The following is a 24,108-nucleotide window of genomic DNA, read 5'->3' on the forward strand; positions in this document are numbered from 1 at the left end:
AACCTAATAAAGAGTCTGAAGAATTATGCCAAAAATGAAGTAAGACCCTTCTAATAAAACAAAACAATTAGTTACAGTAATAGTTTGGGGGGATTTTTTTTTAAACTATTGGATGTTTCTTTAAGAAAACAGTAGCTTTTTATTCTTAGCATTCTTCTAGCACATATTCATCACTTAACAGAGGCTTCTGCAGTGAGCCATATTGATATAATGGAAAGTGGTTTCACTTAAGTGTGTTTGTCATCACAGAGTGGTAATTAGACTAAGTGTAGCACAGATGACTTGTAAACAATCCCACCCTCTTTGACTCAGCACACAGTGAGTCACTGCAGCCGTCATGTTTACCTCCACTCACTCATAAACATGTGAGCACCGCAGCTTCGTCTTGTAGATATATTAATTTAACGAACACACAGACTGAGCTAACACATAGCGTATGATTTAGCAAGTAGAATTAGCTCAAGTCGAAACAGTCTCAAACAGCAGCTCAACACTCTACCTGTAGATGCTCCACAGCTGGAGATGTCAGTGTTGCACAAACCTCAACATTTCAACAAGACCTGTGGTCTACTGTTGAGTCCTGGAAACGTATTGCTTTGAAACAAATGAAAAACTCTGTTTCACCTGTTTCCAATCCAAAGAACATTTTCAACGATTTCCTATAATCAAATTTCATTGACTTGGGTCTCTGTCAGGCTGCGGTGTTCACTTTTAGGGCGTACTCACACTAGGCGATCCGTAATGCACTGCACATAACTGGTCTCAATTTTCTTTAATATAGTTTGTTTCCCTTCATAAACTCACATATGTACCTTTGTCATGCATTTTGGATATGCATCAGGTTACCAAATAAAGTAATGGGTTTATGTATGCTAATTAACTGAGACCCAATTAACATTGTGCAATCATCTTTCCATATTTATATACAGTACATACTGTACAGTAGATACATCTGCTTTACTTACTGTACTTTTAAAAAAAGTTTTAAAAGGAGGGAAACAAAAATACAAATTTGCCACATCAAACGTGTGTAATGTAGCATCAAGTTGCATGGTGTATGTTGTCTTAGCACACTTTATTTGGATTGTCATTAACATTAAGGGCCTGATTTACTAAAGGTTTGCGTGTGTAGAAACGTGTGCAAACTTGACATCACCCGCAAAAAATGGTATTAACCGGCTGTTACTATGGAGACGAGGAGACGGAGGCACAATGACAGAATACACACAGGACGGAGTTTTTCCACCTGTGTTAATATTTTTGGAATATTTGTGGTTTTACTAACCTCATTGACTTCGTCACAAATATTCTCCCATATGTGGGTTTCTCTGGTAATATTAGTTTTTGTTATAACTCAATATATTAGTTAACCTCTTCCACTAGAACCTGATCACATTTCATTTTGTTCTTGCAGCTTTCTGCTCGTCCAAACTCTCCATAAAGACACAAAACCCTCATTTAAATACTGCTGTCTCCACCCTGTTGCACCTGTTTTCATTCACACAGTTATTCTTAGTAGATCACCTGCAAAACGCACACAAACGAGACGCGCAATCTATTGCACCGTGCACGCAATTTAGTACCCACTATTTGGGATCTTAGTAAATCAGGCCCATAGTGTATTTACTCTTTTTCTTTGTCTCAAAAGTACTCCATCATGTAAAAAGGGAGTACTTTCCAGTCCACATCAAACAGTTCTCATGTCACAGGTCACTTATGAAATAACACAACACACACGTTCAAATTGCAGCATTCTTATTCACTTTATTTGTCAGTGTGTTCTATTGCACTGTCTAAATAAATAGATGAATACTTTGGCTCGAGCATCTGACCAGCATGAAGTCCACCAACACACACAGTGAGGCGAATACCAACTATGCAGGCCAGTGTGTATAAAGCGACACAAACGCACGTACACACTTCACAATGCAGCTTATCTTAAATAATATGTGATAGATTGATAAAGCTGAGTTAACTGATAATACCACTCATCATGACTGTGTGAGGGCCTGAGATAGCAGCCTTTGGTCAGGCTAAGTGAAATGATTAAAGGGAGTGTTTTGATGTTCTGCTGTCATTATTGGCAATGACAATAAAGGAGAAAGGAGATCAGAGGGAGTCTGTAAAACATCTTTGGAGAGCCAGCATCAGCTAAACCCTGACTGACATTATCCTTTCACATCAATACAAAATCAATGATTCAATAAACCTAAAATGAATTTCAAGCTGCCAATGATTCACTGTGATTCAACTCAGACCAGGAGCCCGTTAGTCCTGACAGAGTTCTTTGAGGACAATTATGTCAGGATATAGTTTTTTTGTCTTTTGAGGTGGTCACCATGTAATGTGCATAGAAGTTGTTAAACTTGGCTAAAGAAGATAAGAAAACCAGGACACACTGGTACTCATTTAGCTCCTCGTCCTCTGTGATGCTGGAATCTGATCTCTGCTTTAGAGCTTTCATTTGTTCATCTTGGATGAAGTTACTTTGAAAAACAGTGCTCTTTTATTTAGAATACAAAGTATCAACCATGGCCAGCTCTAATGTGATTGGCTGAGTGAGGGTCATGTGGTTGGCTGACATGGCCCTATAGAGAGGACAGTATGTGCATGAATGTGTGTGAATGGGTGAATGTTGGCAATGTAATGTAAAGCACTCTGAATAGTCAATAAGACTAGAGAAGCTCTGTATAAACACAGTCTATTTAATATGACACTATGATCCCCATCATAATGTCTCAATTCATGTGTTTCTTGTTCCATTGGTCGACAGATTAGGGATCTATTTATATTATATTTGCTCATAGTATCTCAAACTAAGTTATTCTGGCTCTCTGTGATGATTTGATTTTATAGCCTTGTTTTTCACATACAGATATTTTATATTGAACATTGTGAAAACTGAACTAGTCTTGAGTGACACAGGCACATGGACAGACAACAGTAGAAACAGATGATTTAATTACTAAAATAAAATCCTGATATTCCTGTCACACTGCGCTCTGAGATGTCTGGGATGAGCTCAGTGTGTCAGTAGCAGTTAGCACAGTGTTTTATTGCTGCCTGGATGTTTGGCTCTGATGTCAAGTTCTATTGTGGGAAAACTTGTTCTGCTTCAGTGAAACATGTGTCTTCTCTACTTCCTCATCTCTTTTACAACACTGATAGTATGACACGAGAAACAGGTCACTCATTATGTGGCTTCATGTCTCCGTCACAGTTATGATGTTTACTTAAAGGAACAACTTGATGCAGTTTGTTCTTCAATACTTTGAACTTGTGATGTTTCATTGTATTTTTAAAGCATTTTGAACCTGCAGCTCATTTATGATTGATGTGGTAACATATCTGGTTTCTTTACTTGTTTTAATGACTGTACGTAGCACACTGTCTGATCTTTATTTTGGATATGTATTTCCAGAACAGTGTAGATTAGCAGAAGGAAAATCTAAATACTTTATAAAAAACAGACAGAGAGGAGGAAACAGCCTGTCCACTGACATCCAGGACAAAGTGAAATGATAGCTGCATACAGTGGACATTGGGAGGAAAATCTTAAGTATTGAAGTCTTATTTAGAGCACGTCGTGAATAAACAGCACGAAAATACTGTCATTGGGAGCTTTTTTACATATGCTGCAGACAGTTTCTATCATTTCAATAGTTTTGGAGATGTGAGCTCCATCTTTGAAAAGTCTTATTAAGTCTTGATGTGCTGAGATGAATCTAATGTAAAGTCATAAAAGCACACACAGACTGAGGCTGTGACAAACCAACAGCTGCTCCTGTTCTCAATCTTGTAAAAAGTTCAACTTACTTCCACTGCTAATGGACTAAGGGCCTGATTTACTTAGATCCCAAATAAAAGGTACTAAATTGCATGTGCAGTGCAACAGATTGCACGTTTGGTTAGCGTGTATTTTGCGAGTGATCTACTAAGAATAACTGTAAATAACAACAGGTGCAGACAGCGGTATTTAAATGAAGGTTTTGTGTCTTAATGGAGAGTTTGGACGAGCAGAAATGTGATCACATGCAATAAGAGGTTCTAGTGGAAGAGGTTAACAAACATATTGAGTTACAGCAGAAACAATACCAGAAAACATTGCTATATGGGAGAGTATTAGTGACAAAGTCAATGCTGTTAGTAAAACCACAAATATTCCACTCCAAAAATATTAACATGGGTGGAAAAAATATGTTCTCTGTGTCTGTGTAATCTGTCATTGTGCCTGTCATGTGTGTTAACACCTTCCTTTCAAACCTATTATTTATAGACACAGTTACCGTCAGAAATAATACCTTCAGGTTTGGTAAATAACATATTTACATTTTCTCCTCCCTGTATTTTACACACTGGGGTTGAAACGCCTCATATTACATATTCATTATGGTAAACTACTAAATGGACAGCGCGTACTATCTTGCACAGCTGAAAGACGCAAACCTCAGTGTGCTGTGTTAGTAGATCAGCTTGCACATTTTTTTGGGGGTGATGTGAAGTTTTGCCACTGTCACACGTTTGTACACACGCAAACCTTTAGTAAATCAGGCCCTTAGTGTTTACCAGTGCAGCACCTGAGTGACTTCATGACTCGATCAAAGTAGACTGACTGCAATGGAATGTGATCAATAAGGTGATCAACCCTCGCACTGCCTTATAGTTGTTAGCATGTGTGATGTGGCTTCTTGTGATTGGCTAAAAAAACGGAGCTTTGAGCAAAAGGACTCAATACAGCCTTTCAGCAGAGGAAAAACTCAGCTTGTATGTGTATTGGTTCATTCAGTGATCTGTTTTTAAACAACATGCAAATTAATCCTTAAACCTTAAAAAAATCGTGCTTCACATAAGAAAGCCTTTAAGTGATCAGAATATCTCGCTGCCTCACAAAAACAAACCAGATGTGGCTGTTTAACCTCTGTGTAAGCAGTGTGGCAAGCTCCACTGTGTGTTTGATGTTAATGCTGCTGGAAAACAAGCTCTTTTTGGCTTGTGTGCAGACTCTGACCCACTCAACAAAACAAGCTGTGGCGATCACTGTGTTACTCTGACAGAAAGGTTTTTACCTCAGTTCAGAGACTGGTCCAGGACGGCTGAGTCAGGTGTGATGTGCACCCTGTTTAACACAGAAACTGGAAGATATATCAAGAGACTATAAGTTTGATGCAGATTACATTCAGATGTGTGAGCAGAAGGACACTTGTAGAGGTATTCTTGGCACAGGCTCAATGTTGAAAGCCAGTATATTCATTTTTAAGCCTGCAGAAGTTCTGAGTAGCTGGTCAGTCTGGTCCAGGTGCTGGTTCCATCCCCAACAGGGCCAATGTACCCCTGAGCCAGGGACCGAATCCCCCTGTGAATATGCACTAACTATAACTAGAAAGACCTAAATACTGCCATACAATGCAGAGGCCAAGTGCTTGCAATATGTCCATATGCAACAGTGGGGCAGTGTGTGTCCTGGTCACACAGTCTCTTTGCACTGACCACCATATGTAACAGCTGCTGCTCTCTGCTGGGAGACGGCCTGCAGAGCCCCCGTTTTCTTTCTTCTCTTCAGTGTCAAGTCAGCTTCAGGTGAGCACAGCGCTGCAGCCACGAGCCATGGAGCTGTATGAAGGGCCATCAGCATTCTACACCGCAGAGCCCATTGGTCCAGTCCTGGATAACACCAGCCTTCACCAGCTTTAACAGGAACTCCTTCTCTTTAGAGATGTTGTGAGTCCAGGACTGCAGGGGACAGACACAGACAGTATCAACAGGTTGGTGTCCACCTTTCAGATGGTTTTACACATGAAGAAAAAAACTGGTCAGCCAGGAAAAATAAGTATTTAGAATTTCAAACTTTCTATAAAAATGGAAAATGGATAAGATCCACAGTGTATCATTGCCCCAAAACAGTGTTGCTCCCCAGACAAATGAAATCACACTGATAGATGTTGGCCTAAATGAACTAATAAACTAAATCATTATAAACACCACAGCAACAATTATTTAATAGTCAATTTTACAGAACATATAATATTACTAAAAGTAAATCATTTTATATGGAATGTATATAATGTAGTATTAATATACTATCAAATAAAAATGATAAGTCAGCACAGCCTGTGTAGTGAAAGCGGTCTCTAAACAGGATGCATTCAGGCACAGTATGAGCGTAGGTCATCTGCATTTTGGCAGCGCTCAGAGCTCATCACGCTCTGTACATAAAACTGAAGAAAGGTCCCTCACATTTTACGACTGAATTTTCAAAACTTTTCCAGAATATTTGACCCCATTTCCCTGACTTTATTTAAGTAGTTTAAAATAGGCCTATGTACTGATCATAGGGAGCAATAATGAGGCTCTTACTCCAGTGTGCTATGTCCTAACTTTCCTGTTGTTTACAATCAGGCCACTTACAGTCAGTGTGGGCTAAACTGTGGATAACTCAACAACCATCAAAACTCTGTGCATATACTCTACATTTTGCACATATTTATATACATTTAAAAAAAAAAAAGCTGTTCAATTTACATTCACAACCAAACATAACACAACATGACTGTAAATGATCAACATAATTGTAATTTGCTAAATGTATTTGCTGAGTATACAGGGACAAACAGTGAGAGAGTAAGCCCCCCCCCCCAATTACTTATATGAAGAATTACTTCATTTAAAAAAACATCAAATGAAAAGACTTTTCTACATTTAAATGTTAAAGCATTTTGTTAATATTGAGCAGGACATATCCTAAAAAAACTATTTTAATAAATAAGTTTTGACAAATGATGTAAAATGTGTTAAAAACATAGTGTTGTGTTGCATAAGTGGATTATATGTATTCCACATTTGAGTATTTTAATATAGAATCAGATTACACCAACTGACACTGGGTTGCATCATGTCATTGACCGTAATACAGATTATAATTTACAAAGAGTGAATATAATAGCTCATAAATATCATGTTGTTGCTCTCTGTTGGATAATATGACCTCCTGCCACACAGAGCAGTCCATGTGGACTACTGAAGGACTGCAGAACTGAACCAGTTTCTTGTCCTGTCTCTATTATACATGGCAGGGGGCGGGGCCAGGCACTGTGAGCCTCTTTGAACTGAAACACAAGATGAAGGGGATTGCATGTCTGTCTCAATAACCTGAGCTAAGAGTGATTTATGAGCAGGCTCAACTGTGTACTGGACAAGTGGAATGAATGGCAACTTACACACTGGATGTAGTGACTGAGAATGTGCTGCTCTCAAAAACCAGTAAAAAAAACAACATCCCTACACTTGAGATTTCATACACATCCCAGTACACACTCAGCATGCTGGGTAAATTCCTCCTGTATTTCTGAGAGGCGTTTTAAATGAGAGAAAGGTCACAGTAAACTGTCCCAGTGCAGCGTAAACCTGGAAAACTAACAAAAAGATGGGGCTGTGAATATTGTGTGGGCTTTTCGTCCATTAAGGGCTAAATTGTGCAGGAAATAGTGGGTGACACACCTGTGGATGGAGTAAATGAATCATCAGCCAAAATATAAATGAACAGCCTGGAGTAAGTAAGGTCAGAATGAGCCTTTTTCAATTTCAGCCTAGTAACATCTCATAAATAAAGTGATAAAAGCCCAACACAGGTTTTATCAAATGGCGTTAGAGGCCAGAAGGGGTACAGTTTTAGCAGCTACACTATTTTCATGAGCACAACATACCTCCACTGTGTCTCATTACTTGAGGCCTGTTTACATACCAGACGTGCTGTATAGACAGTGGCAAAATACAACAGCTGTTATGTACTGCCCTGAACAGTAAGTGTAATAAAATATCTGCTTTTCAAAAGGACAATCACATTTCCCGCCACTGGTGTGTGTGTGGACTTCTATACAAAACAATAGGTGCAGGTTTTCTGATGTGTGCACCTACTATGTGTCAAAGTGTCTTGCACTGTTGGGTGTTAAGTCTTACAGCGTGCCTACACAGGAAGTGTAGCATGAGCAGCATGTTTAGCAGAGCAGTGAGAGCTCTGTTTATCTGTCAACACAGGAGGCGTTCAGGCACAATGCTGACTGCTGCTCACTGTGTTTTGGAAGCCAATCACTGCTTTTACATGCATAAAATGAAGGAAAACAGATTTGAAGTGTAAACATACGCTTTGGGCCCAGTTGCATGTGTAGTGGTCTATGTAGACAGCTGCACTGATTAAAATGTGTATTTGAGACTTCCTGCATAGACACAGGCTGTGTCTGAAGTCCCTCCCTTATTCACTCATTCACTGCTCCCTGTATAATAAACACTAAATAGTTCATTCAGTAGTGAGCAGCATCAAGATTTCAGACACTAACTAATCATCATTATTTAGTGTGGTCACCATCAGCTGTAGAGTCACATGATGGTGAGTTTCACATCTTTAAAATGTGGAGCATTGCATTGTGGGATTGTTAGCAGACAGTAGTGTACATGACATGGACATGTATAGGAGAGACATTTACACACTCAGCATTCAGCCACTATAATGGTGCAGGTTAAAAGTAGAGCACTGTGTAGTACATAGGGAATGATTTCAGACATAGCCACAGTGTTTTCCTGATCGTCCTGTAATGTCTTGCATCACTTTTAGCACCTTCTGTGTTTCCTTAAAAAACCAGGTCTTTAGTTACCTCTTTGATGGCTGACATCCTGATCTTCTCATAGTAGTGCAGGGGGGCATGGGGGGTGCTCATGTTGTAGCCAAATCCAGCCACAGCTACTTCATCACAGTTATGAAGGGCCATTGTTATGGCAACTGCCCCTAAGGTTGGGATATTCTAAAAAAACACACAGAAATAAAAGGTTTGTATGAAGCAGGTAACCGAGCCATGACCTGCACATGTACAGCACGCTGTGTACATGTGCATGTAATCACTGAGGAGCATTATTTACACTGTATGGTTACTGTGTGGATATCTTACAGATGTAAAATCCGAAACATGGTACTATTTATAAGCCTAATGGTAACACTGTTTGTCTTCAAATGTGCTCGGCTCCCTGCAGGATCTGTTGTGTGTTCACAGAGGCCTTCATAATACAGACAGACAGTCCTGACCATTAACTCACTGCTGTGTGTGTCACAGCCCACTGTTCCTTCTATGTCTCTTACTGCTGGGGAAACAATCGGTCTCTCACCCCTCTGCCCATCTGTCCATTGTTGTGAGGTAAGCCAATCAGCTTGAAGGAAGCCTCCTGGATGAAATAGGGGTTCAGGATGCGCATGTCCATGGGGTCCCGTGGAACATACCTGGCCACCGACTTCCAGAAGCCATCAGTGCTGTACTGAGAGATGAAGAGCGAGGAAGTGACCGAACATGGTTAGTGTGATTTTCACATAGAGAGGCAAACTGGGCTTATTAAAACCACAAAACACATACTGGTGATTCAGCTGTGACACATCAGCGTCCAATAAAGCTCACAGTGTCAAACACCAGCAGAGACATTTCTTCTCTACAAGCAGTGAAGCTCTCTGAGAAAATCAACTGCACCAAGTATTAACCTCACTGTCTGAACGCAGCATTAACAAACAACACTTTCTTACTGAGAGATTCAGACTGAGTAAAAGTTATTTATTTAAAAATATACTCTTTTATAGCTTTACTGTTCAGGCTGTGAATCTACCACTACGCTTTCTAAATTACCTCAAAATTATCTTTGTGATTTTGGCATTTATTAGCCAATACAAATATATCAGTGATAAGTTGTGAGTGTGTGTTCCTGTAGTTATCAGAGTCATTTATTGCAGGAGTCCTTTGAGTCTTAAAACATAAATTAACTTTTACTCTTATTTTGTTGATTGCTTCTTATAATGTCATATATTGTATATTTATAATAAATAATTACAACATTTGAAATGTGGAGTAATCATTTTAAGAATATTGATGAATTCTTACTATTATGATATATGGGAGGGGATGCAGAGTGGAAAATATGACTGTTAAAGCAGTCAGTGCAGTGAAAGCAATACCCTGAGCTGAGGCCTGGGGGGGAGAGGTCAACACCATTAAAAAAACTGATGAAAAACAAGAGGAGCAAACAAAGCCAGTCAGAGAAGGAAGCCCCTGTATCAGTATACATGGAGCCATTACACTAATTAGCAGCAGTCCTGATGGCTCTTTATGAACAGTTACTGGGATACTGCTGCAGTGAGAGGCAGATAGAAACCACACAGCGCTGGTATGAGCCATTAGCTCACTAGCATAGCACTGTTACCCTGCTCCACACTGGCCTGTTAGCTCCTCACTGACAGATCAGTTGGTAATCCTGTCTGACTGAAACCATTTTGCCCTCTGTGTCTGAGCTGGGAACACAACACCTCTGCTCTGCTGACTTGTGGAAAACCATCTATACACAACACACACAATCAAATACAAACAATTCTTACTGACTGTATCAGTCACTATTCTGTTACAGTGCAAAACACAACAACCTGAGAAGGTGAACAAAGTTAATATGGCTCCTCCAGTCCACATGTTGATGTGTCCTTGGGTAAGATACTTAACCCCTAATTGTTCCTGATGGTTGGGCCAAAAGTGTATGAATGAGTGAATGTGACATGTAATGTAAAAGTGCTTTGAAAGGACAAAAAGACTAGAACAGTGCTATATAAGTACAGTCCATTTGATGGTTCCTGTGGAAAACCTCATGTCCACATGATGGATGTCATTTGTGTCCTTACAGCACAATGCTCACTGTCTGCTTTGCCACTTGATATATCTTTGTGCCCTCAGTCTCTCTCTCAGTCTTAGCCAACACTTGTCCATTCATAACTAGAGAGTGAATGTTAGTGGTGTGTTGTCACTCCTCTGCACTAGGGGAAGGAACCTGATCTCCTGTCCTGAGCTGTTGTTGTAATTGAGGCGGGTCTGGTGAGCTTTAAAGTCCTTTAACACTTTACTTTACTAACCTACATTACTGTTCTTTCAAGCTAACTGTATGGGAGTGTTGGAGGGTTCAATATGTTTGAAATGAACTATCTTGTTGTTCTCTGACCATTTCTAAAAGGTTTCCCCCTGTTCTTAATGACCCCACTAGAAAACACACTGTCACAGCCTCAACTTGGCTCAATCCAACCCATTCTCAGCACCCGAGGAAAGGAAAAGGCTGGGAATTTGTTTTTTATGGGTGGGCCTGCACCCTGGAACCACAGCCCCCCCCCCTCTTTTTATGATTGTTGCAGCACCAAATGCAAGTCATATAATCATTATTAGCCCATAGTGAAGTATAAATATATGATACAGAAATAGCGTCACCAAAATTTACAGGCTGGTTCACTGTAGACCACTCTCTCACACATAATGCACGCATAGGCAGGTTTACACACACACACACACACACACACACACACACACACACACACACACACACACACACACACACACACACACACACACACACACACACACACACACACACACACACACACACACACACACACACTCACTCCTTTAAAAAACTAAACTTTAATAAACTCCTTCTAGTTTTACAAGTAGCAAAGTCCTTGATTAAAGTGGTAAGGTTCATAGCTCTATGTCACCAAGTATGGTTCTGTTTTAATTTAACGTTTTAATATAATGTTTTAAGCAGCAAGAGAAAATTCAAATGTTCCTCTGCTGAACATCATCATCAACATCAATATGAGTTTTTCTAAGTAAGTAAGAATCATCTTCTATCATTTATACAATTAAATGAATAAGTTGAGCTTATAAAGTAAGTTTGGGGTGAGGGAGGAATCTGTATAGAGATGTGCAGCATGTACACACAGATTTATAGTAAGCTGGTCAGTGCATGCAAACATGCTCCTTGATTATCTTTGTATCTTTGGCTGCTCTGAGTCGTTACTTCAGTGCACATAAAGGATCTGACTGTTACAGTCTGACATGCACTTTGTTTGAAGCAGACAGCGGCCTCTATGGCTTCACTTACACCTGCTCCACTGTACAATTACACAATCAAAACTACTGATTCTGATCAGTGTATGGTTCCATTCAGTGTCGAAACATTGCAGCAGTTACAACAAATAATTCAGTGTTAAATTTGTTTGTAGCAGGTCAATGAAAATAGTTAAAGTTTGTGAGTTTTACAATCATCTTTACATGCATGTTTAGAATAAAAATAGACTTAAACTGTAAAAGTGGTCCTCAGGTTACAGCAGTAACAATATGCTGCAGCTGGATGATGACAGCAGAGTTTCTGTTAACACAGACAGATGTCAAAAAAAGAAGGTAATTTGTGTCGCTTCCAGTTTAGACAAGACATGAGCCTCTTTGTGAGACTTGACAACAAAGAGAAGGGATGTAGCAAACAGACTGTCTGTGCTTCCAGCTGTCAGTGGAGGTGAAATGTGATCCAGGACTGGGACCACCTCGGTGAAATCCACCTCCTCCTGACAGGTCACATGAAGCCCTGCCTTCCTGCTCTGCCTTCAGTGCTGAAGCTGAATGACGGCTGCTTTCTGATGTGCATCAGAGCTGAAGTCTCATACTGCCCCATCTGCCCCCTTGAGTCAGAGTTAGATGGGCATGCATACAGATGTCATGGGATTTGAGGAGTGTCAGCACTAAAAGTCTCATACTGCTGAAGAGTACAAAAAACTACCATCACCACTGCCACAAAGGTGCAACAATCAAAGTAAAGCAATGGAATAAAATCACCTACTGTATTTTTGGAGTACATAAACAAACACAGTTTTAAAAAATGACATTTGATTGGATACCCAAGACAACTAGAAAGATGAAGGTATTTATTTGTTCTCAGCACCATTCAGGGTCAATGGGTGTTCTGTTAACTGATAAAAACAGTCTAAAGAGAGCCTTCATAGACATGATCTTAAACAGGGTTCCAATTACAGGGGAGATAAGGGAATGTCAGCTACCCTGATAGGACAGGAGCTCCCCTGAAAGCCTACTTTGAGAAATCTAGGGGCAACTCTAAAAAATAGTTTATGTGTCTCAGCTTATACATTTAGATTTTCTGTTCTGTAAGGTTCCAGAAACAAATAATAGTACAAATTAGGGTTGGTCCGATGGACAATGGCATCGCCGATGGACGATGCCGCCGCCACCGCCGCAGCCGATCACGATGTTTTGCTTTGAACATCGTCGACCATCCAATTCCTGGACATCGCCCAACCCTAGTACAAATATGTCAATGTTGTGTTTATTCGCTCATTACATTCTAAACATTTGACGCCACTATAATAAAACACAATGCTATGTCCGGTCATCCATGCATGGAGGTGCACAAATCACCACCTTTAAGCAGTTAATAGCCACATTGCCTCCAGGATGTTTTACTGTGCAGCTGGTGTTTGTATGTTATGTTTAGAGTGTGGTTGTTGTCATGTTTTGTGTAAGACCAACAGTTATGGTGTGGGCACGTTCCAATGTTGTCATGGTAGTGTATCACAAAGTATCGGCCAATTCACTGTATGAGTTTTTTCATTGATATAAAAACAAATGAGGACAGCTGGATTTTCTCTTTATAAAGTGAAACGTTATTGACAGTATTCAGTAACTTTACAGTGTTTTTCACAGTAAATGTACATGTGAATGACTGTGTATGTCCATGTATGTGTGTGCATGTGACATGTTTATTAGGGCTCCACCGTAGAGCCACTGTGTCATTCAAACCCATTAATGCAGCTTGTACATTAAGAACTATATTACTGTACTATACTGGTATATGGAGGTTGTTGAGCTTTTTCTTTTAACCCTCACATACTGTTCATATTCTGACTTATATTTCAGTTAAAAATCAGACACACACACACACACAATCATGCATTTTATTTCCATTTTTTGTATGTTGTGGGTCACATTAGGAAAAGTCCAGCTAAAATAAATTATATGGTGTTTTTACAGCTCTCACATGTTTATAATCGGTCAAATTTGACCCTGGACAGTATGTAAGGGTTAAGTACTTGTGTTATTAGTCCCAATGAATCCCAAGAAGGCCATTGAAACCCTCAATGGATATACAATCATCTGTAAAAGCCCTGCATTATATCTGACATTTATGAAGGTTGTAATGTTCTGTTCTTGTTCAAACTGTTTTAGAGAGCTGTTGATTTAGCTTTATGGTCATTTTTGAGGCTGCAGCTTGTGGTTGTATACCCAACCTTTTAAATGGGTTGAACAAATAAATATTATTTAAATAGACCGCCGTTATTTTATTACATCTACCTAGGGATGAATTTTGACAGCCAATTCCATTTTAGATATGGTTTTCATGTCAGACATTTATTAACAAACGTCTAATCAAAACCTTTCACCTCTTCTCAAAGAGTAACATTCAAGTAGCTGTTTGTCATTCTTAGCTGGAGCTGAATGTTTGCAGATTGCATCAGTTGTAGCTGGAGCTGTAGATATGTTAAAGACTGTGAGGTTAAACAAGTCTTACATTTGACTTGGGTGGACTTTGTGTTTTTGTAGTTCAACAAGACCAACAGGGTCTTCTGTAAGGAAACAACCAGCTGATTGCAACATGTCACCCAGTTTAACCTTCAGTCATATCACATCAATCATGTTCAAAGAAAAAAGAAATCAAGAGTCAAGTAATTATGCTGCACTCATATTCCGGTGTCATACTGTATAAACATTTGATACTTTACACTATTAATCATATTTTCAGGTTGTGGCAGCAGCTTGTCAACATGAATTAAGCTGCTGCTAAAACCAGTTTCTGCCTTCACAGCCAACATAAGCTGAGTACACATGTGAATACATTTAGTTTACAGATTTAAGTTAAAATGTGAAAGCTAAACACACTAGATTCAATAAGGGAGTGAAAAGCATTTAGATTTGATAAGTGGGTCTCATGTTGGATTTAGACTTAATAAAATGCTAATGAACTCAAACCGTACATCTGCCTCACGCAGCTCACCTACAGTAGCTGGCTTTACATGCTTGCATCATTCTTTTTACATGTATCTGGAGGTTTATGAACATTTAACCACCTTTAAGATTTAATGTTTGCCTTTATCTGACAGTAGGTGGCATAGAGGCTGACAGGAAAGAGAGAGAGAGAGAGAGAGAGAGAGAGAGAGAGAGAGAGAGAGAGAGAGAGAGAGAGCGAGAGAGAGACAGAGGGGGAAGAATGACCTGCAGCAAAGGTCCCTTGCCGGAATCGAACCAGTGACATTGTCATTATGTGCCGTGTGCAATAACCACTCAGCTACCAAGGAGCTCCATTTAACCCCATTTGCTCTTCTGTCAGCGACAAGAATAGAAGCCAATAGACAGCAGATATGTTGCCACTCTGGCTGCACATTATCACTTGAGCATGTTCAACTCTGAAGCCTGTACAGCTAGAAAACAACAAATACTGTAGGTGAAGCTACAGATGGCAGCTTGTATACCGGGTTGATTTTTTTAAGGACATGTGGAGAGACTGGACTGTCAGTGAGAAAAGAGTTCATATGAGTTGAGATGTTTCGTTATAAAGTTATTAGATGTGAAATTAAGTTCACGGCTTAAGTTTAAGTTTAAAAGTATTAAAAGATTCTTTATTTTTTCTAAAAATGAGCACTTTATTTAAGAAGCACAATGAAAAGCTTTTTGTAATTCACTTTACTTTAAAATGCCATCTTTATTTGATATAAGAAAAAATTGTCTTATTCTTTTTTATTCTTATTTTATTTATTGTATTATTGATTTGAATCCCACAAGGTGAGTGTAAATACTAATAAATGAATTGTACTGTATTTATGTGACAGTCTACAATCCAGCCACTAGACACAGATGCTGATGGAACTACAAAGCTACTTCAAGCTACTGAAAAAGAACACAGACATTATGATGTTCTGGACCTTCACTTGAAGACATTTTCCACAAGTGAATTTGAATGAATATCCCTGTATTACAGTATATTTGTCAAATCTCTGAGATTAAACCTGCCATCTGCACTGCAACTCTGCCTCATTCCATATTGTCCTATAGGTCATCCTATAGGTCATCCTATAGGTCAACCTATAGGTCATCCTATAGGTCATCCTATAGCAAATCAATGATAAAGCTGCAGTGCTGTTGATGAAGCTTCACACAGTTTGAGGCAGTTAACTTGGCTCTGCAACTTTTAGTGCAGTTTGTGTGTAATAATCTCAGACCTTGAATTAAAGATAGCAGTGATAACAGTACCTGCACTGTGCTGTGCAGATTATTAACAATAGAGTGTACAGTAAATATATATGCACGCACACACATACACACACAACTGAGTCTGCAGTGTTCCCAGATCTAAGCAGTTAACTTGCTAAATAGTGTTACTATAACAAAAACATACATAACTGACCCAATTATCTTTTAAAACAGGAAATGAATGTAAGAGAAAAAGGTGCTTTTAAACACAACTGGTATAACTGCCCACTAAACTCAGAAAGACATGCATCTTTGTAAATGACACACAGTCTTTGACCTGACACTCTTACATTTGTCCTCTCTTAACTTCCCGCTGCCATCTGCTGGTCTTGCTAAATGAAATACTGAAGACTAAAAATAACACTGTAGGCAGATCTCTCTTATGTTGTAATCCTGTAATCTACATCTCAGTTGTCTCAGATCTTAAAAAGACTCTCTGCAATCATCTGAGTTTCATGATTTCTTTCAGTTAAGACATGCATGTCACCGTCTTCTAATATGTGTTAGATCTGTCCTTCCATTTCTCTTCTCAGCTGGCTCACACACTCTCACCTCATATCCTATGCCCTTTTCTCCACAAAGGAAGTGCCTTCACCCCTCTGCTGTGTCCTCAGGTTGTGGTGCTGTGAGCATTTGCATGCCACACTGTATTATTATGTAAACAAACAGGAAGCTTTTGGAAGTGGGTGGTGCTGGGTGTGTACACTGGTGACCATTTCCAGCTTAATACAGCAAAAGCTGTGAGGTAGGGTGACAGTGAAAGCTTTGTAAGCTTTGACTTTAAATAAAAATAAATACTAATGTTAGAGTTTAAATAATCAAGTTCTGGCTAAATAGATACAACATACTGCTAACTGAATAAGAGGAAACTATGGATTAAGTGTTATGTAAGCCAATGTCACGCTTTGAAGAATCTTTTTTTTTTGACTTTTTGCCTTTTATTTTGATAGTATGTGACAGAGAAGCTGACAGGAAACAGGGAGAGAGAGGGGATTGACCTGCAGCATAGGTCCCTCGGCGGCATTGAACCTGGGACGCTGCCATTATGTAGCAAGCGCAGTAACCTCTCGACTACCAAGGCACTCTGAAAAAACAGCTTTATTAAAATAAAAGTCCTGCATTCAAAAAGTGTTACAGTGAATATTTAATCAGTTAAATGTAACTCAAATGTCATCAGATAACATTTTCAACTGTTTCTAATGACTGAGAAAAACCTCTACTAAAGGAAGACACCTGTGTGTGTGTGTGTGTGTGTTTGTGTGTGTGTGTGTGTGTGTGTGTGTGTGTGTGTGTGTGTGTGTGTGTGTGTGTACGTGTACGTTTGTTCCTTGTGAATCTCTTGAACTGTTCATCTGATCTATTCCATATTGGTGGGTGCATTTCTCAGCATGGGCAGGGCCGATACAGACAGCAGTGGAGAGGAGACAATAACTAAACTATTTACCTCGTGTTACTTTAAGTTCAATAAAAGTTTTGTGAATAAAAAGCCAAGAAGAAAAATGTATCAATGTAATCCTTACAATAGATGGACAGACTCCAAATGATGAAAAGCACTGCTGTAAAGAGTGATTTGTGTCACAGTGAAATGAATAATAGAGCAGAAAATGAAACAATAGACGTGTTTCTATTGTCACATGATATATATCATCATATTGCATGTAATCTGTGACACACAGCTCTCTGTTTAACATGCAGTCCAGTTAAAACCAACAAAGTGCTTGCAGCTGATCATCAGGAGTGTTTTTGGATGTAATTATTGTGATGTAGTTTCATCTCTGTAGCTCTTGTCAGCTTTGTCAACATCTACCAGCAGAAATCTCTCCTCAAATACAGATGTTACAGCTGTTGCTCTGTCTCTGTTTAACTGCAGTTAATCTAGATTTAAACTTTAAGTAACTAACCTGATGTTTAGGTGTATTCAAGTCAATAAATGACAATATAAAGATGCATCAAATTTAGGTGCAAAAAACCCCTAAACTCTATCTGTTAAGTTTCCAGCTGCCTTACCAGCCTCTGGTTGAAGACCATGTGTCGCAGCCACCTGAAGTCCAGAGATTTGAAGGCTGAGAGGACAAACAGGGACTGAGCCTCATAGTGCTCTGTCTTCTGGATGGCTCCCTCTGGATAAGTGATCCTCATGGTGGTCTTAGATCCCACGTCCTTCTCAAAGCCTTTCACTGGGGCCTCGTTTAACCTGCAACATACCATCAATTCATCACAAAACACACCATCCAAAGCCAATCAGACACACTCTCCAAAACCAACATGTTGAAGGAACCCATGTTGTTTTCTTTCATTTCAAACTGAGGAGGTGAGTCAATTCTACACAGGCATGAGTCAGTGCCTCGTCCCTCCCTGGATCCCCACATTGACCTCTTTGCTGAGTGGGGGTCTGCCAACATGGCACTGACCACTTTAAACACTGTGACACAATGGAGGTTGATCAGACTTCCTGAGAGGCCATTTCTATAACTACATTATTTCTATAACTAACTACATGACGGCCTGAAGTACAAGTATGAATGACCTTTAGGGTTATTTGAACCAAGATACTGGGTCTACAACTCATCACACATGGACAGAAAACCCCTTTTCTTATTTTCCCAGTGCAAAATCATAAAACTCTCATTCCTGAAGGACTTTTCTTGAATTAATTACTCTGAAAATCTGAGCCAAATCTGAATTTGATGTCCAATCATGATAAATCACATAATGTTATACAGAAATACATAAAGAATGGTATAACTTTGATAGCTGTTTGGTAATCTACCGATTTGATTATATTTTACAACATGTAAGTTAATGAATGTTTATATAGTAACTCTACAATGATATTTTAATATCACCTAATAAACTAATCATATTTTAATAGTTACATTAAATTCACAGTCATATTGAAATAATACATTTTCTGGAGTAGGAGTGTAAATATATAATGTGTTAAGAACGTCATTATTATTTAACTTTTATATTATGAAGTAAGAGTTATGTTGAATTTATATTTGAAATCATGTTTCTAAAAGTTTAATCCAGTCATATAACTGTTGCTTCAAACTTGCATTTCACTACTAGACGTGTACAGTTGTGACCAAAATGATTAGCCTCCCTTATGAAATTACACAAAACTCCATTCAAATGGCCATTAACAACACGTGTTTGTTATTGTGGAAACAAATACACTACAAAGACAAAAGTTGACAAGTTTGATTAGGATATATTATTGATACAATGAGTTGAAAAAAAAAAGGGCAAAAATGAGAAATCCAAAATGTTTATCCCCCTGGCCATTAATAGTCAATAGTGTACCCTTTCTGAGCCACAACTGACAACAACCTCTTAGAGTAGTTCTTTACTAGGTTGGCACAGGTCTCCTGAGGGATTTTGGCTCATTGCAAATTTTTCCAGCTGGTCCAAATTGCGTGGTTTCCGAGCATGGACATTCACTTTGAGCACCCGCCACAGATTCTCAATGGGATTGAGGTCTGGGCTCTGTGCGGGCCACTCCAGGACCTTGGTTTTGGTATCCTTCCGGAACTGTTGGACCAATTCCGATGTGTGCTTTGGTTCATTGTCTTGTTGGAAGACCCAGCGACGACCTAAGGATAGACTACGAGCAGATTTCTGCATATTATCCCTCAGTCTGGCTTTGATGTGCCACTCTTTGAGTAAAGGGGTTCTTCTTGGACGATGGCCCTGAAGCCCACCACGATGGAGAGCCCTCACAACTGTGCTCCTTGAAACATCAACTCCAGAAGAGGCCAGGTCAGCAACAATCATCTTGGCAGATGTCTGGAGATTCTTGCTGACATCTCTGACAATTTTCCTCTCTAGAGTTCTTGAAATCTTGAGCTTATGACCACGCCCAGGTTTGTTTCTTACAGAATTTGTCTCCTTGTACTTGGCAATGATGCAACGTATAGCGGTTCTAGACACTGTGAAACACTTGGAAATGGCAGTATAGCCTTCCCCCTTATCATCAGCCTCCACTATCTTCTTTCTGAGCTCAAGACTGATTTCCTTCGTCTTTGGCATGGTGAGTAAAAGTAGTCCCTTTCAATAATGTGTTCAAGTGCCCTGTTCCTTGGAGTCCTTTTATGCTGATTGAATGTCCAGGTGTTGTTAGGAAGCCAATTGACTGCATAGGTGTGGTTTGAAAGCTGATTGGTTAATTAGGTGTGTTTTTGAAGGCAAGAATTCACATGGGAGGAAATATTATTGACCACCCCATCATGGGGGCTAATATTTTTGACATCCCCATTTTTCTCTATATTTGATCTAAAGCTAGTCTAAAATGTTATTTTATATTCCAAAATGTACCAAAAGCTACTAAAAAGCATTTGTGAATGTTTGATTATATCGAGTTTTATCAATGCTGCAAACATTGGGAAGAATTTTAGGAAAATGTTCCATAATTCCTGGGGGGCAAATCATTTTGGTTACAACTGTAGATGGTTTGAAGATGGCTGAATTCATGAAAGCTGATCATTTTAATGTTAAGTATGTTGATAGGAACTATCAATGAATGTATAATGCTGAACTTTTTGTTCTGAATGGTTATTAAGTACAATGTGGTATTCAAACATAGTGACTCTCAAGTGTGAATTTCATGAACTCACAACTTAATTCTCCAGTGTAGAAAATGTATCTCAAGCCAAAGGAAGGAAGAGGAGGAAAAGGAAGAGGAGGACAAACCTGGAGTAAAAAGTGTGAACAGTCTGTGCTGAGCGTGTCATAACGTACCTGATCACCACATCAAACTCATCAATCCTCTGGCCCAGAGAGCGGTTGGTGAGGATTCCTCCGTTCCCCACGATGATGCACGTCTTACAGCTCATACTGCAACACACAAGGTAGGCACTGTTATAAAGGTGCTGCTGCATTCATGCCAATGTAACATTACTACTCCAAGTCCCAGACCTCTACCATTCAGGGCAACAACTGATACCACATTAAATGAAATGAAGGAAACAAGAAAGGCAAACAACACACATGAATGATGAAATAAATCCATCTATCATCCTCAGATCAAGGAAAAAAATTCAATGTTGTTTATACCTGTTTTTATCCAAATAAGGTAAGGTATCTTTATTGATCATCTCTCTCTCACACACACACACACACGCACGCACGCACACACAGTTTAGTAAATATTTGTGTCTTGATGTAGTTTTGCCAGGACTCACCGCCTATACATGTTTATTTAACACACACTCACTTGATTACACACAGATGATCTCTTTTCAGCATATTATGCAAATTTTAACATCAGGCTATAGTACTGATGATTGTGATTGTTACTTTCTGAATAGGTCGTTATATGTGTGTGTGGTACTGTATATGTTCCAGGGCTTTTTCTGAGGGAAAACAGTAGATTGACATGTTTTCAACACACCACACATTTCTGAATAGAAATGAACTGTGGAGAATGTTCCAGAAACACAACAACCATGTTGATGGGACATTCTGATCCAAAACATGTGATGATGGTGCATCCTAAAAAGAAAAAGACAAGCTTATATTCCACTTGTTTTTCCTTCTCTTATGTCTACTTATGTTCTAATTTTTGGCACTACAGTTCCCATCATACCGTGCCCCATTTTCATTTAGTCTATATTTCTTGACATTTACATTTTTCCATAGTTAATCTGCACTATGAAAAGTCATGATGAATTAGTTGCCAGCAGTTCCTGTTTGCACTGTAACCATGGATGTACACACAACAGTCACTGGATAACTGTGATACTTAAAACATCATGAATGTGATGATAATGAGATATGATCTGAAGTTATAAGCACCTTTTGTGATAAATGGATGGCAATTATAAAGCAGCCTTCTAGTCTTCTCCACCACTCAAAGTGTTTTACACTACATGCCAACATTCAAACATTCATACACAGTCATACACTGATGGCAGGGGCTGCAAGGAGTCAACCTCCTCATCAGGAATGATACAGTGTTTCCCTCCAAAGTTCCCCACAATGTTTCTACGCTCGCCCATTCTCTCTCTCTCTCTCTCTCTCTCTCTCTCTCTCTCACACACACACAGACACACACACACACACACACACACACACACACACACACACACACACACACACACACACACACACACACACACACACACACACACACACACACACACACACACACACAGCCATCTGGAGCAATTTGGGGTTCACTATCTTGCCCAAGGACACTTTGACATGCAGACTGGAGGAAACGGGGATGGAACCACAGACTGATTATTAGATGACCTGCTCTACTTCCTGAGCCACAGCTGCCCCTAATAAATCTGATGTCTAAACGTATTTATGGTACAACACTATAGCACTATCTAGATAGAATTTAGTATTGTGTTAAAGAGTTAAAGTAGTGTTTCGTCTCCAAATTTCTGTAAACTTCTCTTATATTTATTGTTTATAGTCATTCGTCATTCCAGTCTTTAACAGAAAGATATGATTCATGCCACAGTTCTTCATCACTAATGTCTTTATTCAGTATTTGTACTCATATAAAGAGCTCTCTGAGGCACTAACAGCAGAAGTGGGACAGTTAACACCAGTAAATGTATCACACTTTGGTTGACAGTACTGTTGTATTGTAGACTCAGTACAACATGTGTCCTGTGTTTAGTCTCCGCTGCTTAATTCTGCTTGGAAAAATAAACACATTCCTAATTGTCTTAGCTGGCTGATGAAACAAGGTCAGAACATGTCTGTAGAACTGATGAGGTCCATATAAAGACACAAACTCCAACACAAAGAGAGTTACTTCAGCCCATCACATGCAACATTATCACATCTATCAGATACATCAGAGTATTAAATATGACATAGATGATACCTGAAGGGAGCTTATTGTAGTTACATTCAGTGAAGTAAAAATACATCATCCAACTTGTGTGTCTGGGGTGGATGAAGTGAAAGGTGATGTTTTACTTGAGTTGACCACAATTATACTTACTACATACAAAACGTATGGATCAGTATGTATGATGATTATTATTACAGCAGGAGAGGGGTTGGCAGGTTTGGATAACTGACACTTCTGCTATTCTGTCAAACAAACTGATTACAAAAATAAATACACTACATGTAAGTTATATGTGAGCCGGTTTCTGCTGTCGAAGCTAAAGAAAAATACTGACAGAAAAAAGTTCATTAAAAGTGTGTGGAGTTATTTTTGTCATACTTCATTTACAATCATCAGCTCATATTGAGCCTAAAGAGATTTATATTCACACAGTGCCTGATGTCATCCTGCTGCAGTTATGTGAGAGAAATGTTAAAGCTGTCCACACTGAAGTAACCACTGTCAGGAATCATGTCATTCATTCATTTTCCATACCGCTTATCCTGTAGTGCAAGGGTGTCAAACATACGGCCCGTGGGCCAGCACCGGCCCCCCGAAGGATCCAATTCAACCCACTGTATAACATTGCAAAATATGAAAATTGCAATAAAACACACCACTGTTATATTTTCACCTGGATCCACTGTGTACATCCAAATTAAGATAACAGATTTGCAATTTGATTCAGATTTGAAAGACCAGTTTTTCCTGGTGGGCTTGGACACATTTGATCAGTATTTCTTAGCAGGGTGTATTATAGTAAAGTTATTATATTGATTGTATATTATGTATATTATACATTATTTATAGGTGACTTAGCGATGGTTTTGGTCTGGCATACTTGAGGTCCAATTGGGCTGTATGTGGCCATTGAACTAATATAAGATTGACACCCCAGGCGGTGTGTGTGTGTTTGAACCCAGAACCCTTTGGATGTGACACAGAAATCATGTCACAAATTAAAAACATTTAGTGCAATTAATATGGAACTAATTCATTACTGCAATATTATGCTTACTAATTCTACTTATGTGAAGACGCATGAAAGAATTGAATACTGTGATGATCAGTCACAGCTTTCTTGAGCAACTGCCACCAACTTAC

The 24,108-nt window shown here is 39.1% G+C and overlaps 1 protein-coding gene across 1 annotated transcript in view; it reads right to left on the reverse strand.

Moving 5' to 3' along the window:
• Positions 1 to 1,744: 1,744 nt before the first annotated feature.
• Positions 1,745 to 24,108, reverse strand: part of st3gal3a (ST3 beta-galactoside alpha-2,3-sialyltransferase 3a) — a 47,565-nt gene continuing 25,201 nt past the window's right edge. Inside the window, exons 7-11 of the mRNA XM_062423821.1 lie at positions 20,892 to 20,987; positions 18,159 to 18,345; positions 9,151 to 9,297; positions 8,646 to 8,792; positions 1,745 to 5,730 (exon numbers count right to left, since the gene is read on the reverse strand). Of these exons, the coding sequence (XP_062279805.1) occupies positions 5,626 to 5,730; positions 8,646 to 8,792; positions 9,151 to 9,297; positions 18,159 to 18,345; positions 20,892 to 20,987 (682 nt within the window). The 3' untranslated portion in view covers positions 1,745 to 5,625. The remainder of the gene's footprint in view (positions 5,731 to 8,645; positions 8,793 to 9,150; positions 9,298 to 18,158; positions 18,346 to 20,891; positions 20,988 to 24,108) is intronic.

This window comes from Scomber scombrus, chromosome 8 (assembly GCF_963691925.1).
Source record: "Scomber scombrus chromosome 8, fScoSco1.1, whole genome shotgun sequence".
In the NCBI taxonomy this organism is placed as follows: domain Eukaryota; kingdom Metazoa; phylum Chordata; class Actinopteri; order Scombriformes; family Scombridae; genus Scomber; species Scomber scombrus.